Below are 20,919 nucleotides of genomic sequence, written 5' to 3'. Positions count from 1 at the left end.
GTCTCCTGGGGTTGCAGGACCCTGTGTCACCCATGGGAAGCACCCGCTGCCCTTGGAAATCACGCAGGGAAGCCACGGGGCCGGCCGAGCAAATGCCAGACATGGAGGGTTGTCACAAACACAGGATTAAGGTGCTCCCCGTGCCCGCGTGGGCCCTGCGGGCAGCACAAGGCCTCGCAGAGCTGGTGACCGGTTCCATCTGTTTTCGTTGCTACAGGTTTGCAGGAACATTCGTCCCGAGGGGGAGGAGGGCTGGCAGGGCCTGGTTTTACTGCTGGCATTTTGCTCGCTGACATTTCATCGACTTGGCGTTTCTGGGTGATCCCGTGAGGAACCAGGTCACCTCCGGAGGCCCCGTCCAGGCGCAGGGACTCTGCAAGCAGCGACTCCGCGTCGGCCGCAGCGGAAAACCCGGCCGAGAGCGGCTGCAGGGAGGGGACACGTCCCCGCACGGGTACCAGAGCCTGGTCTGCTATTTCCATTCGCAGAAATCCCCGTATTTTGACTTTCATGTTCAGAAACGTTCTTGATCCGGTGCCAGTTCTCCTAAAGGAGATAATGTTACGTACAATCTCATCCACACGAGAGGTGATGGGGGAAGTAACTTGCATTACAAAGTGAAAGATACCTCAAAGAAACCACCTTTATAACAGGGAAAACATTTCTCGGTTCAAAAACAGATTTTTTTCGTCTTTGACATATATGCATACAAAGTTGTATATGAGCCAGACAGGCACACTAACACATCTAAGTACCACACACATTTATGCCCACCATGTGTGCCATATACTGCATATATTTGGGTTCAGAAAGCAAAACAAAACACGGGACAGGACATCCTGAAGGAGAAAAACAAGTTGACCACAGATAGTTGTGGGATCTGCCCAGTCTTTAGTGAAAAGCTGCTGCCCAAAAGAGTAGGAAATACGCTTTTAAGGCCAAATAGATAGAATAACTACATTAGAACTAACAAGTACAGCAACTACATAGGTGGTGATCTTTTAAAATGTTATTTACCATTGAACAATAGACTGAACAAATGAACTTAATTGGATGAATCATTAAAAAACGAGACATAAAATCTGATTAGATCAACAAAGCAGCCTGATCTAAAAATGACTGTATCTGTGTTGCCCAGGCCGTGCTGCTCACTTCCCTGTTGTTTCTGGCAGACAGACCACATCAGCTTTCCACTCAATCCCCCCTACTTTTTTTTTCCCTCAGGGATATCAGATTTCTGTCAGAATCAGCCCACGATAATTGTGGTTTTGTTAAAAAAAGAAAAAAAAACAACATTGGCAAAGGCAACGCGAGCTCTGCGGCTGGGCTGGAGAACACAAATATTTTTGGATTCCTAATCTCATCCTGCCACAGGCACCGCACATTCCTCAGCAGCATTAACGGGGCTGCGCGGAGCCGGCCTGCGCTGGGCCAACCCGCAGGGTTTATTTAGGTTTCTATAGGGGACATGGGTTGTCCATGGGGATTCTGCCCCCCAAAGGGAGCTCTCAATTGGCGAGGGAAGAAAATACTGAAAAATTATCTAGTCTGCATAACCGGTACTTTTCTTCACTGAGTTATTTTAGGAATCCCGTTTTTACATTTCTTGTTCCGAAATGTTCATGAATAACAGGATGGAGTTAACTAATTGGGACTGACTTGATTCTTATTCTAGGGGATATAATAATACAAAGATACATCTTTCTATGGCTCAAAATCCTGAATTTTCCGGATCTTCTCTTCCTTTCCCCTCTCCCAGCACCTCACACTTTATGGGCCAAGATCGCAGCAGGGACGGCTCTCCCCATACTCCATCACTGAACGTCCCCCTTCACACTTCTTTTCATAGGCAGCTCTCCTGCATCTCTAGCTCTCCTCATTTTACTGCTCATCATCATCTTCGCTCTCTCTGTTTTAGGACATTCCCAAATCTTTGCACTTCTGGTTTTAATACAAAATAGTTGTGCAAACAGTCCTGCTTAGTTAGAGGGAGCAACACTCCCTGGACAAAATTAAAAGGAAAAAGCAAAGCAAATAAAAAAAGCCCCACAGACCTCTGCAACTCCTGAAGCACACAAAGCAGGCCTGAAAATTATTAACTCTTTGTATTTGAGCTTGTTAGCTCCACTCTGAGGTTGAAGCTCTGTTCAAAATGGTAAGGAATGTAGCCTAAGATTTGTCCAATTTCAGGCTGTCTACAGTAAAGCCAACATTACAGTTTAAGCCACATGGTATCTGGCTCATCAGCAGCCACAGGGTTTATGCAGCAAAACCAGCCGGGAGGAAATTCCAGCTGGTACAAATCCACCCGAGCGCTCCAGCAACGCAGAACTTTCCTGAATGTCTCCAGGCCTTTTCTCCTCTCCCCGTATCGGCTACTCAGCACATACTGCATCAGGTTTCATGTCTCTTTCCTCAAACTGCTGCTCAGAGACAGATGAGGCTCGCAGCCCAAGCAGGAATTCCTGCTAAAAGCCTGGATTGCCCCTCTGCTGGGTCCCATCCTCCCCTCCAGCATGCAGGGACAAGCAGGGATGAGCTCGGCCCCCAGGGCTGCTCGGCACCGCGACGGCTACGCACCGTCCCCCAGGAACCCTTGGCATGTACGCGCGGCCTTCCTTAGGAACCGAGCGCTCGGATAGCAATTTCAGGTACCTTTCAGGCTTCACAGGACTCAGCACTGAGGAAAACTCAACCTAAATTGAGGTAACGCCACCCTATCAATCACAACCCACCAGAGAGAGGACGAGTTTAGAGTTCTTGTGTGCAGGATTGAGGACGTGATCAAGAGCAAACAGCTCAGTCCCCTGATGAAGGCCCACGTTAGCACCCATGCACTGAGGTTACACCCTGCACATCAGCAGGACACAACAAACAGTCTAGCTGGAAGCCTGTAGCTAGCGGGGTCCCCCAGGGTCAGTCCTTGGTCCAGTCCTGTTCAATTTATTCATCCATGACCTGCATGAAGGCACAGAGTGCTCCCTCAGCAAGTTTGCTGATGACACGAAACTGGGAGGAGTAGCCGATACCCCAGAGGGCTGCGCTGCCATCCAGAGGGACCTGGACAGACTGGACAACTGGACGGTGAAAAACCTCATGCAATTCAACAAGGCCAAGTGCAAGGTCCTGCACCTGGGGAGGAATAACCCCAGACACCAGTACAGGCTGGGGACTGACCTTCTGGAGAGCAGCTCTGCGGAGAAAGACCTGGGTGTCATGGTGGACGACAAGTTGACCATGAGGCAGCAGTTGCCCTCGTGGCCAAGAAGGCCAATGGGATCCTGGGGTGCATTAAGAAGAGCATCTCCAGCAGGTCGAGGGAGGGGATCCTGCCCCTCTACTCAGCCCTGGTGAGGCCGCATCTGGAGTATTGTGTCCAGTTCTGGGCTCCACAGGACAAGAGGGATGTGGAGCTTCTGGAGAGAGTCCAGCGCAGGGCTACAAGGATGATCAGGGGCCTGGAACATCTGCCCTATGAGGAGAGGCTGAGGGAGCTGGGCCTGTTCAGCCTGGAGAAGAGAAGGCTGAGAGGGGACCTGAGCAGTGTCTAGAAGTACCTCAAGGGAGGCAGTGAGGAGGATGGGGCCGGCCTCTTTTCACTGGTGGCCACCGACAGAACTAGAGGTAATGGCCACAAACTGAAGCACCGAAAGTTCCACAGGAACTTAAGGAAAAAATTCTTAACAGCGAGGGTGCTAGAGCACTGGAACAGGCTGCCCAGAGAGGTTGTGGAGTCTCCTTCTCTGGAGATCTTCAAACCCACTTGGACGCAGTCCTGTGCCACGTGCTCTAGGTGACCCTGCGTGTGCAGGGGTTGGACTAGATGACCTCTAGAGGTCCCTTCCAACCTTCAGCATTCTGAGATTCTGTGAAACCCTCACGTGCAGCTCTGCACCTCTGCAAGACACCTAAGTGGTCAATAATGCTGAGTGCTGCATGCGTCCCCTCGTGAGGACTGGCTTCTGCTGGAGAACGCTGCCAGATGCTGTTATCCTCCTGGAAACAAAGGGAATTTTAACAGGAGATGCCAGGAAGAAGCCAACACATGACTGCGCCTTGCGGCCGATACAAGACGTTACTGTTGTCACCAAGCAGCTGCCCAAGCCTCGAGCGCGAGCGTGTGTGCGTATGTGCATGCAGCTCCTGGACCACTTCCAGATTTATGGAAAACTTCCCCTGTGCAAGCGTCAGCCTGCACGAAACCTGCAGAGCACAACAGGCTCAACTGGCTGCCTTGGAAAGCAAGCAGAAAGCACGCATGATGGAAATGCTCTACCTTAAAGCATCATGTATGTTTATTTGGAGGACATTGAAATAGTGCTGCTGGCTTCACTAATTCAGCATTGCTATTAATATTAGATAGCTAAACTCGCTTAGGTTACACTTGAAAAGCTAAGGAGAGGTAATTATTTAAAATAAAGTGCAGGAATTTTACTGTATATTAATATCTCTTCCATAACAATGTTCCTCTGCTGGAAAACAACCATTTTGCTCCTTCCTAAGACATCAGTTGAATGGAGGGTACATTTTTTTGGAGCTACCATTTTTGTTTTTACAGCACACCTGTCTATAAACAGACATCAGATCACATCATCAGATCCACCCATCTGATGCTTTTTCAAGCTAAGAAAAGCAAGACATAAAACACAGCCTCTTAGAACACAAAATGACATAAAATGAAATTACATGAAATAGTTACATTAAAAGGCAAAACAACATAGCCACCAATGCTGAAGTTCCAGGATTCTGAAAAGTCCAAAGTAAAATTATATTTATGTGTGTTTAATGCAGCCTCAAGTTTAAGACTGTTTTTGAGTGCTTTCATCTTCAATTGCACGACCGTAGCACTATTATTTGATCTGTGCTCTTGTCTACAGAGCTGGTTCTTTCATTTCTCATCCCACTTTCTACATTTCATTCCAGCTACTTCCCCTGCAAAAGTATCATAAGGCAGCAGAAGGCTGAATTTCAATTGAACTACAGATTAGTTTCTTTTTGATCTTAAGCTAAGTATTTTACCCCTTTTGGATTAAATGAGATGATAAAGAATGGGCTATTCAGTGGAGCTATCAAAGATTACAAAGGGTTGTTAGTGCTGCAAATGAATATACTGGTTTTACTCTATTCCCATCACGTCCTGAAAACATTTATTCAGAAGGCTGAGGGACTGCAAATCTTGCTGCATCAGTGATACCCCTCCTCAGAAGACTTATATGAAAACTTGGCAAAATTTATAGAGTAATTTGTGCAGGAAATAGTCAGCTATGTGAACTTGGCCCTACTAGTGAGTAAATACATTTGAGCATATCTTTTTTCCCCTGGAGGGACACTGGAGTAGAAGCTTTAATGCACTCTGCCTTGTCTTCATTACAAAATAATTCAGATACATTAACTTGAATTAAAGTCTTAGTGTTGGCCTGAGTTAACAACCAATTGGAGCTCTGTGATAACCGGAACATACCTTGTTTTTGACATGAGTTTAAAGAAAAAAAAAAAAAAAAGATACTGCTTGAGTATCAGGTACTGCTTGAGTATCTACTCAGTAAAACATCATCAAGAGCCCTGGATATGGATGTGCAAGCTATGGACCTTGTGCAAGAGAAAAGGTATATTTTATTTTGAAGTAAATTTTTTTTCTGTAAAAATGTCCTACTTTTCTAGAAAATGAATATTTAAAAAAATCTATATATGCGGTGTTTCATTTTGAACCCCAGGAAATGTTTCAACTCTCTCTTCTCCACTCACCAGGACTTCCAGGGATCCACGTAGGCAGGCTTCGCTCTCTCCACCAGTCAGTTTTTGATAGCTCTGGCATTAATTTGGTATCACATGCAATAATTATCATTAATAATATTAATAATTATAATTACCTGCTAAGACCTAGCCGGACAGCAAGAGAAGGAGTTCACGTCATGCACGCAATCACTCGAGCAGTTTTGTGAAGTGCTGACACGGTGGTGTCAGAAGTTCCCTGCGTGCTGAGGGAGGCGATTTCAGCAGCATGCGCTGCGCATCTTGCAACGCAGCGTCATGATAACGGAACAGAACTGGATGCTCCTTACTGCATCCAGTAAGGAACCTCCACCTTACCGCATTTTGGAAGCCTCCATAGGCCATGCATCCAATGATGCCTTTATCAACACTTAGGATGTGATTTTACAGATGCAAAAACAATACTAAGGCAATTCCCCACATATATTTTTGACCACAGGATTATTTTTTTTTTCAGGCCAGCAGGCAAACTGCACAGAGCCCTGCTCTGTTGCTAAAGCAGAGATGACAAAAAGGAGAGCTTGGAAAGCGTTGAGTTAAAGCCACCAAGTGCATAAAAACCACATTGCCACTCCATGCTTCAGATTGCTGGAATAGCACCAGGACACACAGCACCCTGTTCTCTGCAAATGCAGGCACACAAAACACCAGTTTGGTAGACTATTTTGAGGATCCAGCACAAAAATGGAGGCTGTGGAAGTGACCCTTAATGAAAAGAGTCCTTGAAAGAACAGGGCACACAGGAGCAGGTGACAATTATTTTGCTATTGCAGTTCTACATCACTGCTAATAGTATTTTTACTCATTCCTTCCACATGATATGCTCTATATAAAACACTTAGTCACTTGGAGAAAGACTGGTTTAAAATGTATTTGTGCTCTTGCGAGTTCAGTATTGTTTAATACGAAGCTAAGTACCAGAATCTGCACTGTTACCTGAAGATGCATCATGAACGTATCAGCTATCCTCGTGTCCAGACTTGAGGATCTGAGTCTTCAGAGGGCAAGATCTGCAAGAAGAGGATGCAGCCAGGGCCTCTTGGAGAATCCCAAAGTGTGGGAGACCTCAAGATAATTCAGCATCTCCCTCTACTGATTCAACTAATCAAGCAACATCTTCCTATTTTGGGCTCAGCTCAAACAGTTTTGTCTTCCCTGGGAGAAGCACACACCTCTTTCCGCCTATGAGCTCACCACTTCTCTCAATGCCTTGTTCTGGGTATTTAATCTCTGTTCAACTTTTAAGCGAGGTTACAAATTTATTTTCACAATTTTAAATTAAAATCCTGTCAAAGCAACTGTCATTAGCAATAGTGGCATCAGCTCTTCTGGACTGTGCTGCTGAAGAATTTAATCACGTCAATGGCTCACATCAGACTAGTTTTTCCTTCCCAAAGTAACTTAACACTAAAAACCATAAAATCAAAAGGAGCCCTAACAGGCTCCAATTAAGCATATACGTGCCCAAAGCACAAGCTTTGCAAGAGCAGTAAACAAGAAACCAAGAGAGAACCAGCAGCTGATGGCAAATCAGCAGCTAAGCTATTTCCAGTTACTTTTCTTGCCCTTAATAGAAACTGAAGCTCATGCTTAGTTTTTTCTTCATTACCCTACAGCACCTAAGCAACAAACATCTTTAGCTTTCTGGTTAATATAAGTAATTTATAGACTAGCATCATTTTTAAGCATATTCACTATGTATGTGAGCAAGTTTATCAGTGTAACTACATCACAATTGTGTTAGCATCATCACTTCAAACAACTTTTATGGACTTTATCAAAAAAAAAAAAAAAAACTTGCCATATGTAGTAATGAATGAACAACTCTTACAAGTTATCAGCATCTTCAGGGTAACAGAAATAGTGTTTCCCATAAAACAGCAATCCTTCCTAAGAGACATGTGGCTTTATAACAGCACTTCTCATGTTTTTACTTTTCTTTACCATAGAAAGAAAAAACACTTTTAACAGTTAAAAAAAAAATCTTTTATTATCAGAAGTTAATTACACTCTATTCAAGAACTTTTATTTCACAGTAGAAAGTTAATATACAATAATTCTTTTGATAGAGGGAAGTAAAATTGGAACAGTACTAGCCTCTTTGGAGAATTTTACTATGTAAGTATTAGAAAAAGTTATCATTTAGAAAAATACCAGGAAATCTTACCTCCCCTCCATTTCTGTCATGAAATACTAGAGACATCAAGACAAAACTATCTTCAGACAGGACAAGATTCTGCCTCTGGCTGAAGCCATTTTAAAGGCCACCCTATACCTTTCCAGCATGAAACTTTGAAGGATATGAATTCAAAACCTAATGTCCACAGTTTAATCTGGATAGCTGCCCGACAAATTGTTTTTCTGCATTCTAAAATATATAAAAGCAAGCACAGTAAAGTCACTTGAAAAAAAAATAGTATTAACAGTCTCCAAGGCAGTTAAAATACATGCACAATTTCACAGGATTTGTGTTTTTTTTTTTTTAGTATCTATCCACTGAAGCCTTCTACAACTGTTATTTTTACTATGCAGAGACAAACCCTCTTTTGTCAAATGAGGTAATCTGCATTCTGCAAAAATCATTGTTTCAGTTGTTTTTGCAAACTGACATTTTGCAGATTCTGGATTATTTGAGGATTTCTTTTCGGACCTCATCCTCACAAAAACCTGCTCAAGTATTTTTGGACCTTCCTCTGAGGATGAATCCAAAAGGATTGAATCCCACCAGGCTTCTGGGACAGAAGAGAATGTCAAGGGCTGTCAGGTCCCCATGACAAAGCACCCATATACCTCAACCTTGGAGCGTGCACAGGCTGGAACCAACAGCAATGACAGATGCAGGCAGGAGATAAACTCTAACTGGAGGCTAAACTCTCAGCTGGAGGCTTTGTGATGATGAATTCAACCTAGGGAGGGCTCAGTTCTCCCTGGGAGTCTTCACTGCTGCTGCCTCCACAACACAGGAAAGGTGTGGGATTGTAACAATCACTAACAGGGACATAGCAGGCACTTTGTGTCAGGGATTTGGCTCTATCACCAAAATATTTGTGTTGGTTTTAATGGATTTAACAGAGTTAAAACCCAGGTAGAGAACAGAAGATGTATACAAACCCAGGGAAGAGAAGTTTTAAATACAGAATTGTCAACATAGGGAAAAGACACAATGAAAAAAGCCCTAGTTTCTTGAAAGGAACCTAATCTCTTCAAGCATCATCTTATGCAGCCACTATCCAGACAAGAGCACCATTAAATTTTGACTGAATCGATGCTAAAGGATCCTCATTGTTGCATAAACTGGCACCGTTACAGCAGCCGGGTATCAACAAGTGGCCCTGATAATTGACCAAGAGATTAAAATCTAGGTTGTTGCTTAGTTTCTGTGGAGAGGCAGCTGACACAGAGTTTTGGAATCTCAGACATCTTGAATTTTCCCCTGGTTCTTCCTCCGGTAACTTGAATTGGCCTGATGCTGTTTACTGAAACCTTCCTCTTGAAATACTTTCGTAATTGATCATAATTGCCATTTGCTCAGGCATTTCAAAATTACAGAGACAAATCACAATTATCACCCGTGTTTTTTCCTGTACTTGGATCTAGCTATTGCCATTACAATATCTTTTTGGAAAGCAATGTATTTAATGACCTAAGAAAGTTACAAAAGTATCTTTAAATTGCATTTGAATATATAAACTAATTAAATGTATTTAGCTCCTGCACTGATAAAATAAAATCCCAAGCACCATAAAGAAAAAAAAAAAAAAAAAAAAAAAAAAAAAAAAAAAGAGATGACTAATTCTAGAGTAATTTAAGACTTTTTAATCAAGAGTCTCTGGATGTAGTAATCAAGGGAACATTTCCTTACTTAAGGATTACTCACAGATACAGATTGCTGAGAACTTCTCTCATTATTTTCTTCTTGGAGCAGTGAAAGAATGATTAGTCCAACACTCACTGCTCCAAGTTCTATATTTTGGGATAACATCCAAAATATTAACCTTATTCCCATAAGTTTTAATGCACAGGGTACAAATTTGTCAGAGACACTGAAAGATAAAACAGAGTGGCTTGCAATATTTTTTAAAAAAACAAAAAAGCTAAACATGTACATATATTTTCAAACTCACTCAAGAGGAAGGAAACTTACAGCTTAGAATTCATGTGACAGGTGTTGGTATCTGTTAAAACATTGTCAATATTCTAGATCACGTGATGAACACTTATTTCACAAAGACTAAAATATATAACAGACGCTTTATTATCCATGTAAGGTACTACCGAGCATGGCATCTCCTGACAATGCTTACAGAGAAGCAACAAGAACGCAGGGATCAAACACAGATTCTAAAACTGACAGTTTCTAGTTTCCACTCAGCTTTCTCATGATGGGGCTGTCAGGTTCAGCATTAGTAAAAATACTTCCTACAACCACGTGAGTACCCCAGATGTTGTGACGAATTACTTTGCAGCAGCCAAGGTCATCAACGGAGAATCCCAGGTGCCGGTAACGCTCATCTGTTTCAAACAGGGTGTTGTTTGTATATGGTCCAAAAAACTAGGGGGAAAAGAAGAGAAGTTTCACATTTCCCAGAACATTCTAGACTGTAAGGGCAAACAGCTCAGTAACAAGGCACTCCGGAGTGTATTTATATTTAAAACAATTAAACAAATCATTTATGTTTCAACAGAGTCAGAATCATCTTTTTAAAACAAAAAAGCCCAGGAATGCCAGTTACATCTTTTGGAGTAAATATAGTTTTGTGCAGGAAAATTTAAGCAAAGGACCCTATATTTAAAATGAAGACCCATGTTTAAATAATCCCCTTTACTGCTGACAAAAAGTTGAAGATACATCAGTGTTTGAATATCTAATCAGTTACATATGCCAAAACTGGTTTTGAAACAAATATAATAAAAGAGAATATGTTATGTAATAATGCAAAAATAGGCATTAAGGATAGAACAGATCTTTAGGCAGCAAAATGAAAGCACGTTCTCAGTGAACCCATCCCACACAAAAAAAAAAAAAAAAAAAAAAAAAAAAGAGAGTTTATTAGAGTGAATCAGTTATTTCAGTTGCTTCACCTCAGAACAACAGGAAGCTTAATACTGACACAAAAGTTTATTTCTGAGGAATAGCTTATGGGGAGGGAATGTTATTACTGGATGGAAGCCCATAGAAAGAAGCCTGCCTTTATTAATCTGTAGCTGTTCCTCTTATGCATGGAATTGCATTAATGAGGGAATGGCATATGCATGGAATTGCACAAGCTTGTGCAAGGGGGTTGGATGATCTCCAAAGGTCTCTTCCAACCTTAATCATTTTGTGATTTTTCAGGGAAGGTTTTAAGTGCCACACACACCTTCAACCGTTTTCAGACTGAACAATACCTGTTAAACTTATTTGTCTTTAATGCCACAAGAAATAATTGGCTTTCATAGTGATTTTAAGTTGAGCTCTACCATAACTATATTCACCTGTGATGCAAGTTTTAAAAACTAGTTCTCATACAAAAGATACACAGTAATATGTGTCTTGACAGAAATGATGTCAATTCTCTTATAGATATGTTTCAGTTTTAAGACTATGTTGCATTTCAGACGTCTTTGGGGGTAAAGTTGGTGGCACAAGGACTTCCAGCTCCTGCAGAAAACTGGTTCAACCTGACAGTGAGAACTCGGCTTGTTTAATAGGAACAATATGTTCACTACTTCAACGTGACTAGTGGAAGAGATCTTAAGGACTTCTACCTTGATAACTAGGTGTCAGAACAAGCAAGTTCTCTTCGGAGGTCATACTGCTGCACTAAACAGGAGCTTTTTGTACACAACTCCTAATTATGTGAAATTTATTGCTGAACACTGTCTTCAAAGTGCCAGCTGCAGTGACACATGATACAGTGTGGAAATTTGAACAGGGTCCCTCTCCTTAACTTTTGAGGGGAATTATGCTGTAGTAACAGTTTTTGGTCAATATGGAAAAGTTGGATTTAGCCCATAGGAAAGAAGAGAGATACAACTATGGGTTGGCACATGGCAGTGCCCACTGCATAGTCCCTGCACACTGTAACTTACTGCCAGTCCTGAGGATGGATCAATGAAGTCAGCCCAGTACCCTTCAGAACAAATAGCGTAGCAAATTTCCTTGGCACCGTTAATGAACTGCAAGAAAAAATAAAAGTGTTAAATGATCTTTTTTGGTATGCACACATCAGAAAACACATCAAACAATTTCAAAATGAACTAGCACAGAGTTTTTAGCCTCTCCCCAAAAAAGGGAAATTCAACATCCTTTAAAGAAAAAGAACTAAAATCAACAGCATGCATTAGGCTACTCAATGAGATTTAGTAGTGTTCCCTGTGCCAGTCAGTAATGCATTAACCGTATGCACAAGGAGTAAGGCAACTGCTTTGATTATTCAAGCAGACTGCAGCCCTACTACTTGTTAGTACATCAACCATTACTTCAGGTATTTCTCTACATGTTTACAGATCTAATCTAAATTCAACAAATTTGACACTAAATGTGGCATTAAATACATCAGAAATCAAAAGCATAATTTTGTCATAAGATCCTATCATGGTCAACAGCACAGTAAGTAGTTCCTCTTACATTAATTCCTTTTATATTATAAGCATCAATCTGCAAATGATTTTGGAGAACATTTTAGCTTAACATCATGATATCAAATAGATCCATAAGCATTTCACTTCAGTGATCTACACCAATTTTCATGCTGTCATTTGACTGATGACCAGGATGGATGATCATTTCAGCCTCTTCCATTAGACAACTGAAGTTATTGGCCGTATTTCAGAAATACTGGAGGACCACAGCTGATATTCCCTAAAATCCTTTCAAAAACTACACAACATGCTAAGAAGCTTCCTATTCTCCAGTGCTTTACTATCTCTAGAGAGAGAGTTTATGGAATCTATATTTTTGCAGCAGCTTCTTCACATTTGCTTAATACCACAGATCAGCTCAAGTTTTCACTCCTTGTGGTAGAGTAGCAGCTCTGTCAGATACAGAAGAAACACCACAAAACTCTGGTACATTTACAGCTGAGACACACTGAGCAGCCAAGCCACTGGATTAGGTGTATGTTAGTTCTATGCTCTTGTATTCCCATATGACAACATGGGTCACAATTACATGATCTACAGACTATATGTAACACATTTTTCCCCACAGATAAGGCAGCAAGAACATGAGACCTCTGTTCTGTGCTTCCCATCAGCTAGATCAGTAGGTTTCAACCCTTGTTATATGGACCAGAAGGGGTCCAGGGAAAACTGCTAAGAAAGTAGGCAAAGGTAGGTGTGAAAAACAAATACAAAAATCTAGATGATGTGGTGTTCTTAGGACCTTTCATGCATTCTGAGGACAACGGCTCCAGATGCAAATATCTCAACAGCTGAATACACTGATTTGGAGTAAAGCACTCATGCAGTTCACTTAGTTATTTCCAAACATAAAGGAAATTCCTCCGGCTCTTAAAAAGATATACCTGTGCCTAATGTGAAAGTAATGAATTTGTTTATTCTGAACTTCAAACATTACATTGTTCTCTAGAATTAGTGCTTGGAGCAGCTCAGGGTTTTGAATTTATAGAAAGATCAGTTATTCAGCCTCAGTTCCTTCACGGCCCAAACTAAAAAATTTAACCTGAATAGTAAATGGTTCAGTGCTCTATTTTGATGTTCACCTGATCTGAGCATTAATTATGTTTCAACTTTAAGTCACAAATGTAAGCAAGCCATCTGAAGACAGCTTATAAGGGACACACTTTGATATCTTTTGATCTTTTTGATTTTCTTTTTGATCTTTTGATCGGGAGCTGTAACAATCCTGCAGCAAGCCCTTACTGTGATGCTAATAAACATTGAGAACTACTGCAAACATTTAGATCCAGCTCTAAATTACTCTCCTTACTTGAACACAAGCCTCTCAAATTAAATTAGTTTTTTTTTTTTTTTTAAAAAAAAATTACTTCCTATCATCTAAGGAGTAAACAAACAGTCCATTTCATTGCAAATTTGCTGTTAGTAACCTTTAGGCCAGGAGGTTACATCTAACATCCTATGAGCTCTACAGGGACTATATTAGACTTGACAGGAAGGTGTACAAGGAAGAAAGATGCCAACTAACATATAATTAGACCAGATTACAATGCCAAAGATCAACAGACCATAAATAATTCAAAGAGAAGAACCCACTAAAATGAAGGGAATTTTAATTTGTGTGTAATCTTTACGCTGATCCTTCAGACTGATTCTTTTTCTGTGGTTGCCTTTACTTACATTGCCCTCATTTGCAATCTACAGAATTGAAAAGCAGACTATTTTCAAGCATAAATTTGACTCTGACCACACCAATTGAATTCCCACACGGTAATTTTCACTAGTTTTAGAAAAAATGTATTAAAATTATGTTAATTTCTTATATTTTCAGATGCCAAGAAAAACTGCCAGCTGTGGCAAGCAGCGACATCTGCAGGGCCATGCACTACAACTTCTGAAAAATGCAAAATTTGGCTATTTTCAGAGAGACCTCTAGTGGACAGCAGAGCTTCCTGGCAGTCTAGAAGAAGTTTAACATGTACAAAGTATCGCTGCTATTCAGACTAAAAGCATTAACCATATTAACTGGCATACTGAAGAAAAACAGAGCAGCCCCTTCTTAGCAGTAAGAAGGCACACACTGATAGACATTGAAGAGGAATCTCAATTACTTGAGAAACAGGAAAAACAGGGTGCAGTAGAAGCTTACAAAATGAATTATACTACAGCTGAAATAAGAAAAAATGGTTGCTGTGCCTTAAGAATGGCAACAGAGTAATAATTAAGTATCTTTTAAAGTTAAATATGGCATTTAAAAGTGTTTTTGACATACTCCTGACTTCCTCTACTAAAAGGAACTTAATGGATCTGTGAAACATTTCAAGTAGAATAATAATAGGTACAAAGATGGGGAAAAACATCTCCATTTTACCAGGAAGAGAATATACATACAGATTAGCTCAGAAATATTCTAAGAACACAGTAAATTGGTACCACTTGAAACGGATCAAAGATGTAAACAGTACATAGAAGTTCCACCTGCAAGCAAAGTGAATTGATGCTATTGAGAGCTACTTACATTTTCTACAAGCATTTCTCTCTCATCCTCCACTTCCTGACTCCAGACAGTCATATCATTTTTAGTTTTCTGCGTAACAGTCAGTACTGTTAAACGACTAGCGGTCATTTCTGGAAACACTGACTCAAAGTCTAGAGAAAGTGAAACCAACATTTTAATGGATTCGTTTTATATTTTACTTACTTTAGACACATGGTTTCTGATTGCACCACATTTACTCTACATTAAGTTTTTTGGCAGAAGTTTCTCAGATCATCTTCAAAGAGAATGTTCCTAGGATGTGACAGCAGATTCAGAATACTGGTACTGTACTACAGATACTACTTGGGACAGTGTGTCCCCTGGGGCAGAGGACGGCCAAAACCAGAACTATCATCCTCCTATTAGCTCTTGGACTACAGACAAGAATGCACATAAGCATCAAAATTGCAATTGGGCTTGATTAGCATAAGGATCCTTGTCTTCAGTTTGTGTCAGTGTGTGTCTTCAGTTTGCTAAAATAGTAAAAATGTACCTTTTCGTAACAGTTCAGGACAAGCTTGTACTGCACATTCTACCTTTGCATTTTCAAAGTAAGTTTCAATATTATTTATTTGCTGTTTATGTGGAACTTCAGTACCCTGAAAAAAAGTAAAATTTCACATTTATTAAGAACAAGAATAATTTTGTATATCACATCTCTTTGATTAAGTGTTCACAGACAGACTTGTTTCATAAAAGGTGACTCGCAGGAAGATTTAACATTTATTTCTAAAATATTGTAAACAGGTACCTATACCGGTATAGGTATAAACTACTATTACTTAAACCTATTAGAAATGTCAATCTTCCTTATATTGCATTGCAACTCTTATCCCATAACCTTTATGCAGAAATTTCTGAAAAAAAAAAGTCAACATGATTATAACTGATAGATTTTTGCTGGAAAGAGAGACATGCATTAAGCACACCTGGTTTACATAAAGTAAACAGCCTAGAAGAGACTGTTGAGCTTTTACTGGAAGGTAAGGTTTGCACAAGTTTTTAGGAAATTCACCATAAAATTACATGCTCTGAACACTCTAGAATACAAATGTTACATTCTCAAAGAAAAACAGAACACAGTAATTTTACAATGCAGATTAATTATTTCCAAAGTCTGAGTGTGTCACAAAAATCAGACTAGCTGGAAAGCTGGGTTAGCAGCTAATGGCAATAAATGCTTCTTGAAACACCATGATTCCACAAACTGAACTAGCAATTGCCAGGCTGACTATTGTTAATAAGGAACCACGGTGGGTTTTGTCATTCTCAAAACACAGTTCAAACACTGCACTTGAGTGACACTGGTCTGTTTTGTATGTATTAATTCAGCAGTTGTCAAAACTACACAGTCAGAACAAAAAGTCATTATCCAATCCACTTACGAACAGATCCATTAAATGAAATACTTAGGCGAGGAACTGCTAACACTATTTGACAAAATCTGGTGAGAGAGCTAAGTAATAGTAAGTTTCGAGACTTCTTTTTTTTGGCATATGCATATAAACAAGTCAGTATTAAAATGTTATTTTGCTATGCTTAGATGTTCAGACAAAAAGACTGAAACTTCCCCCCACCCATGAAAGGAAAAAAAAAAAACTCACTTAAAACTCATCTTTCAAAAATCATCAAGAACATCAATACTCCTTTGCAGGAGAAAGTGAGATCAATTACATTTGTTTACTCCAGACAAGAAATATCAATTTTATGTAGAAAATGCTTGTTCTTACCTGGAATTCGTTGATATATTGTGCCATTACAAATTCATGCCTTTCATTTGGTGAAGGTTCTGCTAATACATCAGGCAGATTTTTATGAGTTTGGATTTTCTTCTGAGAAGCTGTACCATTTAGGTGACAGTCAAATCCAATATTACCAGGCAACTGGAATCTCTGATCCTGGGGGCCAAATGGACCCATCACTTCATCCGGCCACACAGTTCTTGGCCCTGTAAAAGCCAAGGACTTATATTAGTCACACAGACAGAAAAGTCTCTCCCCACTCAAATACAGGCATTTGCCTTTGAATGACTGCCATTAAAGTGATCAAAACTTAAACAAAATTAAAGTTCCTGCCACAAAAAGCACACTTCAGAACTCTCAAATTTATATGGGATGTAAAGTTCTGACAGCACATAAATGCAAAGAGAATGAATTTGCTTTTTCTTACATAAATCAGGAGGTGTAGCAGCAACGTGAGACTCATCTGAGCCTGAGGAACCTGCTGTAGAAAAAGCCTTGGGATTTACAACTCTTTTGACTAAGGAATAGAACCCTGGCAGGTAGCTGACCAATCTTGCTCTATTACAGAGCACCTGAGGAGGAAAACAAAGCAAAACAAAAGCAAGTATTACAACACTGCTAGTAAAAACAGTAGTTTAAGTAAAGCTTTGTAGAACACAGGATCAAACCTCCCTCCATAATTACAATTGTAATTTATTATCAACTGTGGTTTTTTAAACCTAAATTAAAGCGTGTGTATGTACGTAAGTATGTATGTGCATGTGTGTGTATACACACATGTTTTTTTTTTTAATTAAGGAAGATGACACTCACTGAAAGGCTCCTCACGTGTGGAAGAAAGCAGAAAAGTATAAGTTTCATCACTGAAACACCAAAGTATAAACTAAATTTTGCACGGGAAAAAAAATATTTCTATGATTGTCATAATTCAGTAAGCCCATAAGATTCATTATAAGAAATATCTAGAAATACCGTTAGGTTAGTATATGCTGATATACAAGATCTCTACCCTGAAGACTAGCATAAATTTTAGCCCATGCTCCCACTTCTCAAAAATCACAAGCTAAAAGCACCCAGTAACATCACAGACATCTTGTAGCTCTCATCTAGAAACAAACATACACGTATCCACGGGTGCTTCTTTGCCAGCAAGGAAAACACACCAACAATTCAAACTAGAGAGGAGATATACACATCAAAGCAGGTGGGTATGACAGTTTCAACTGCTCTATTTTGCACCTGGAATACCATAAATATTTACCATGTGCAAAACTTAATAAGTTAGTACAAGCCATGTTATTTAGATTTGCAGACTTGATACATTTACATGTTTACAAATGAATATGGCTGCAAACAAATTAGTACCACAGGAAAACTGCCAGCAAAGCACAGAATCTTAATAAATTCCAGTCTTGAAATACACCAGAAAACCTGCTTCACACCACAGAATTGGGCTGTCAACGTAACTTCCAGCTGAAGATCCTTCTTTCAAGAGCTGATTCAGCCACTCAGTAAACAGAAGATGATGCAACGATACCTTCCTGAGCACGCAAAGGTCTCAGCAACAGTGCTCCAAGGGGCTAGGAGGTTCTGAGCACCAGAATTAGCTTTGAAGCCCAGTGATTATACTTTAAATAGCAATAATTACTACCGGTTTTTTAAACACAATTGATTAAGCTAAAAGTCTAATTATTTTTTGTATTTCAGGAATAGGTTGACCACTTCCACGACACAGTTATATACACAAAATAAACAAAAATAACCTACCATACACTCAAAATGGAAATTTAAAGCGTTATTTAAAAATGAAAGGCTACTAAATCTTTGTAAATTGATGGAAATAATGTGACATAAATTGAGTTAGAGCTCACATGTATAAAAACAGAAATAAAAAAGGACTTTTCTATACACGGAGACACTTATCATGCAAATGTCAGAAGTTAATTACAGCTTGCAGCCGTGCTCACACTGATGAATACTTGCAGGCGTGTGAGCATTTACACATCACACAAGTGAAAACACCACTGAGCACAGGAGGTCACCCATGTCTACGCAGCCAGACTAACCAATAAAGCAGGTTTTACTCTTCAGTCTGATTCACACCAGGCTGATTACAACATGGTGAACTTTGATACTTCATTTTAAACGGTGATACTAAAAAAGGGCCTATTTAACCCATAACTAGATTACCTTTAACATACCCACTGAATTTGCCTTGGGGATTTAAAGGGGAGTAGGAAGGCAAGTCCCTCGCAGGGGGCTGCGCGTTGCTAAGAGGGTTTTGGGCCCAACTCGAGCCTTTCACGCGGCGCTCGCTGCCCCGCCAGCGCCTCCCGGGCCGGGGAGGCGATGGGCGCCGCTCCCCTCGCCGTTACTCACGGTGGCCATGGCGGGCGGCGCGCTCCCCTCTCGCCTGGGCGCTCAGCGGCCCCTGCAAGGGAAGAGAAGCGAGCGCAGCGCTGAGGCGCCGCCGCCCTCCCCTCCGCGATGCCCACCCGCTCCCAGGCTGGGCAGAGGGGGGCAGCAACGGGCAGGAAGGGACCGAGCGACCGCATCCCCCAGGACAAACACCTCGCACGGCCCTTACCTGTCCCCGCACCTCCTACAAAATGGCGCCGTCCCGCCCCGCGGCCGCCGGGCGGGGCGCCCCGCCCGCCCCCAGACCTCTGCAGCCGACGCACTGACGCATCGATTAGCACGGCCGGGCAGCAGCGGGAGGCATAGCCATGACGGACAAAACGGCTATCGATTGCTCGGGGCTGGGGGCCGAGGGCGGGGCGGTGGCCGTTAAAACCGTTGGTGGCGGCGCTGGGGGCGGTTGGGCGGGACGGGTGTTGCGTTGGGGTGGGTGTGCGCGGCCTCCCTGGGTGTGTTGGGGGTGATTCCGCAGCAACACCTTGGACGTGTGTGTGTGTAACTGCGCTGGTTGCGCCCTTCTGCGTCAGTCGTGAGAAGGGGGGGCTGCTCTCCCTGTTGAAATTCTCCCGTGCCCCAAAACCACCGAAATCACGGTTCCTTTTAAGGACCTAACTTCTAAATTTAATGTCTTAGCTGTCTGGCTTGTACTCTTTAAAATAAGCTTGAATTTTAAATCAAGGCTATATTCCTCCAAGGCTGTTGCTCTCACTATAGCTATCTAATAAAAGCTATTTCAGTTGTATTTTTGCCCTCTGTGCTTTCTTCACCCTTAGCTGGTGTAATTTAGTGAATATACACAGTCTTATGTGTTACTGTGAGAGCCTAGTTTCTCTGTGCTGTTTTTTTTTTTTTCTGAAAATCCTTTTTTTCATAGCTCACGTGTGTTGCTGGAGAGGCCTCTTGTGTCAGATGGGGACTCCGCACACCTAGATATCCTTGCTCCAGGTAAGGAGACTTCCCTTTTTAAGATAAGTTTATTTTTTGGTTTTGTTTTACCTAGATAAGAATGAAAAAACTACCCCAATCCAATCTCTTGTTATGTTTGAAGGATACTCATGTTTCAGTCACAGTTTTTTCCCTAGGCAGAGCTAATGGTGCTCATCACTATAAATCACAAAGTTTGATATTGGAGTTGCTTGGGGTTTGGGCATTGACATTAACTTACAGTTAATGCAGTTCCCTGCATTAACATACAGTTACCAGCATTTATTACTGAGCCGTGCAGTACTCCGAGGAAGCACCAGGTGTCAGTAACTTTACATGGAATATGTTTGCCTGCCTGTACGTATACATATGCACGTGCATAAACCAGAATCCTTAAGTTAAGGTGTTTCTAGGATTCAGAAGTAGAATGGAGGAGAAAAAAAATGAGTAAAAATAGGCATTTTTATAGAAGAGAATAAAGGACGAGATATTCAGGGACCTATAAGGCTCCTGGATGTGGAACTGTACTTGAAAGTCACTGAGCACTAGGAGCATAAAATGCTATTTCTGCTAATGGAAATGGTCCTCAAAGTGCAGCGTGTAACTTTTTCAAATAACTGTTTTACAGAGTGGAACAAAAGCTTTTTTTTTTCAGCCATGGGCTTTCTTCTCTTGCTTTGTCACTAATCCCCCTTTCCTTGCTGATTCTGCTTATTGGTGTCTGGAATGAGCTTGGCTTGGAAAGCCAACTTTTAAAACCAGCTTTTCTGTTCTCAGGTAGATTTATGCCGAGTTAGTTCCATGGGCTGCATTTTTAAAATTTTGTTAATTGATTTACTTGCTGATAAGTAAAATTAACTGCAGAAGTGACTAATGCCAATCCACATGTGCATGTTGAGCACA

The 20,919-nt window shown here is 41.1% G+C and overlaps 1 protein-coding gene across 2 annotated transcripts; it reads right to left on the bottom strand.

Annotated features, from left to right (window-relative positions):
• Positions 1 to 9,985: 9,985 nt before the first annotated feature.
• On the bottom strand, positions 9,986 to 19,111 carry MMADHC (metabolism of cobalamin associated D). Of its 2 annotated transcripts, none has more exons than XM_088529160.1 (7): positions 19,054 to 19,111; positions 17,102 to 17,246; positions 16,663 to 16,880; positions 15,426 to 15,531; positions 14,912 to 15,042; positions 11,845 to 11,931; positions 9,986 to 10,324 (listed from the first exon to the last, which is right to left on the bottom strand). In XM_088529160.1, exons 1-7 carry the CDS (start codon positions 19,060 to 19,062, stop codon positions 10,130 to 10,132), a joined length of 891 nt encoding a protein of 296 aa, XP_088385286.1. In that variant the 5' UTR covers positions 19,063 to 19,111; the 3' UTR covers positions 9,986 to 10,129. The 2 variants fall into 2 exon arrangements, with proteins under 2 accessions (XP_088385286.1, XP_088385287.1); XM_088529161.1 differs by lacking the exon at positions 19,054 to 19,111 and adding an exon at positions 18,865 to 18,994.
• Positions 19,112 to 20,919: the final 1,808 nt, after the last annotated feature.

The sequence above is a fragment of the Tinamus guttatus genome, unplaced genomic scaffold (assembly GCF_059628265.1).
Source record: "Tinamus guttatus ecotype Peru unplaced genomic scaffold, ASM5962826v1 Tinamus_guttatus_pri_ptg000325l, whole genome shotgun sequence".
Lineage (NCBI taxonomy): Eukaryota > Metazoa > Chordata > Aves > Tinamiformes > Tinamidae > Tinamus > Tinamus guttatus.
Note: the sequence above shows the minus strand (reverse complement) of the source record. Positions and strands in the feature narration are given on the sequence as shown.

What these genes read in the sequence shown, in the direction of transcription:
- MMADHC (XM_088529160.1), bottom strand. An exon ending in TCCTGAACTGTTACGAAAAG is followed by an intron (nt 15,043 to 15,425) that starts GTACATTTTTAC and finishes CACTTTCTCTAG; the next exon opens with ACTTTGAGTCAGTGTTTCCA. An exon ending in ATCCATCCTCAGGACTGGCA is followed by an intron (nt 10,325 to 11,844) that starts GTAAGTTACAGT and finishes TTTTCCCCCTAG; the next exon opens with TTTTTTGGACCATATACAAA.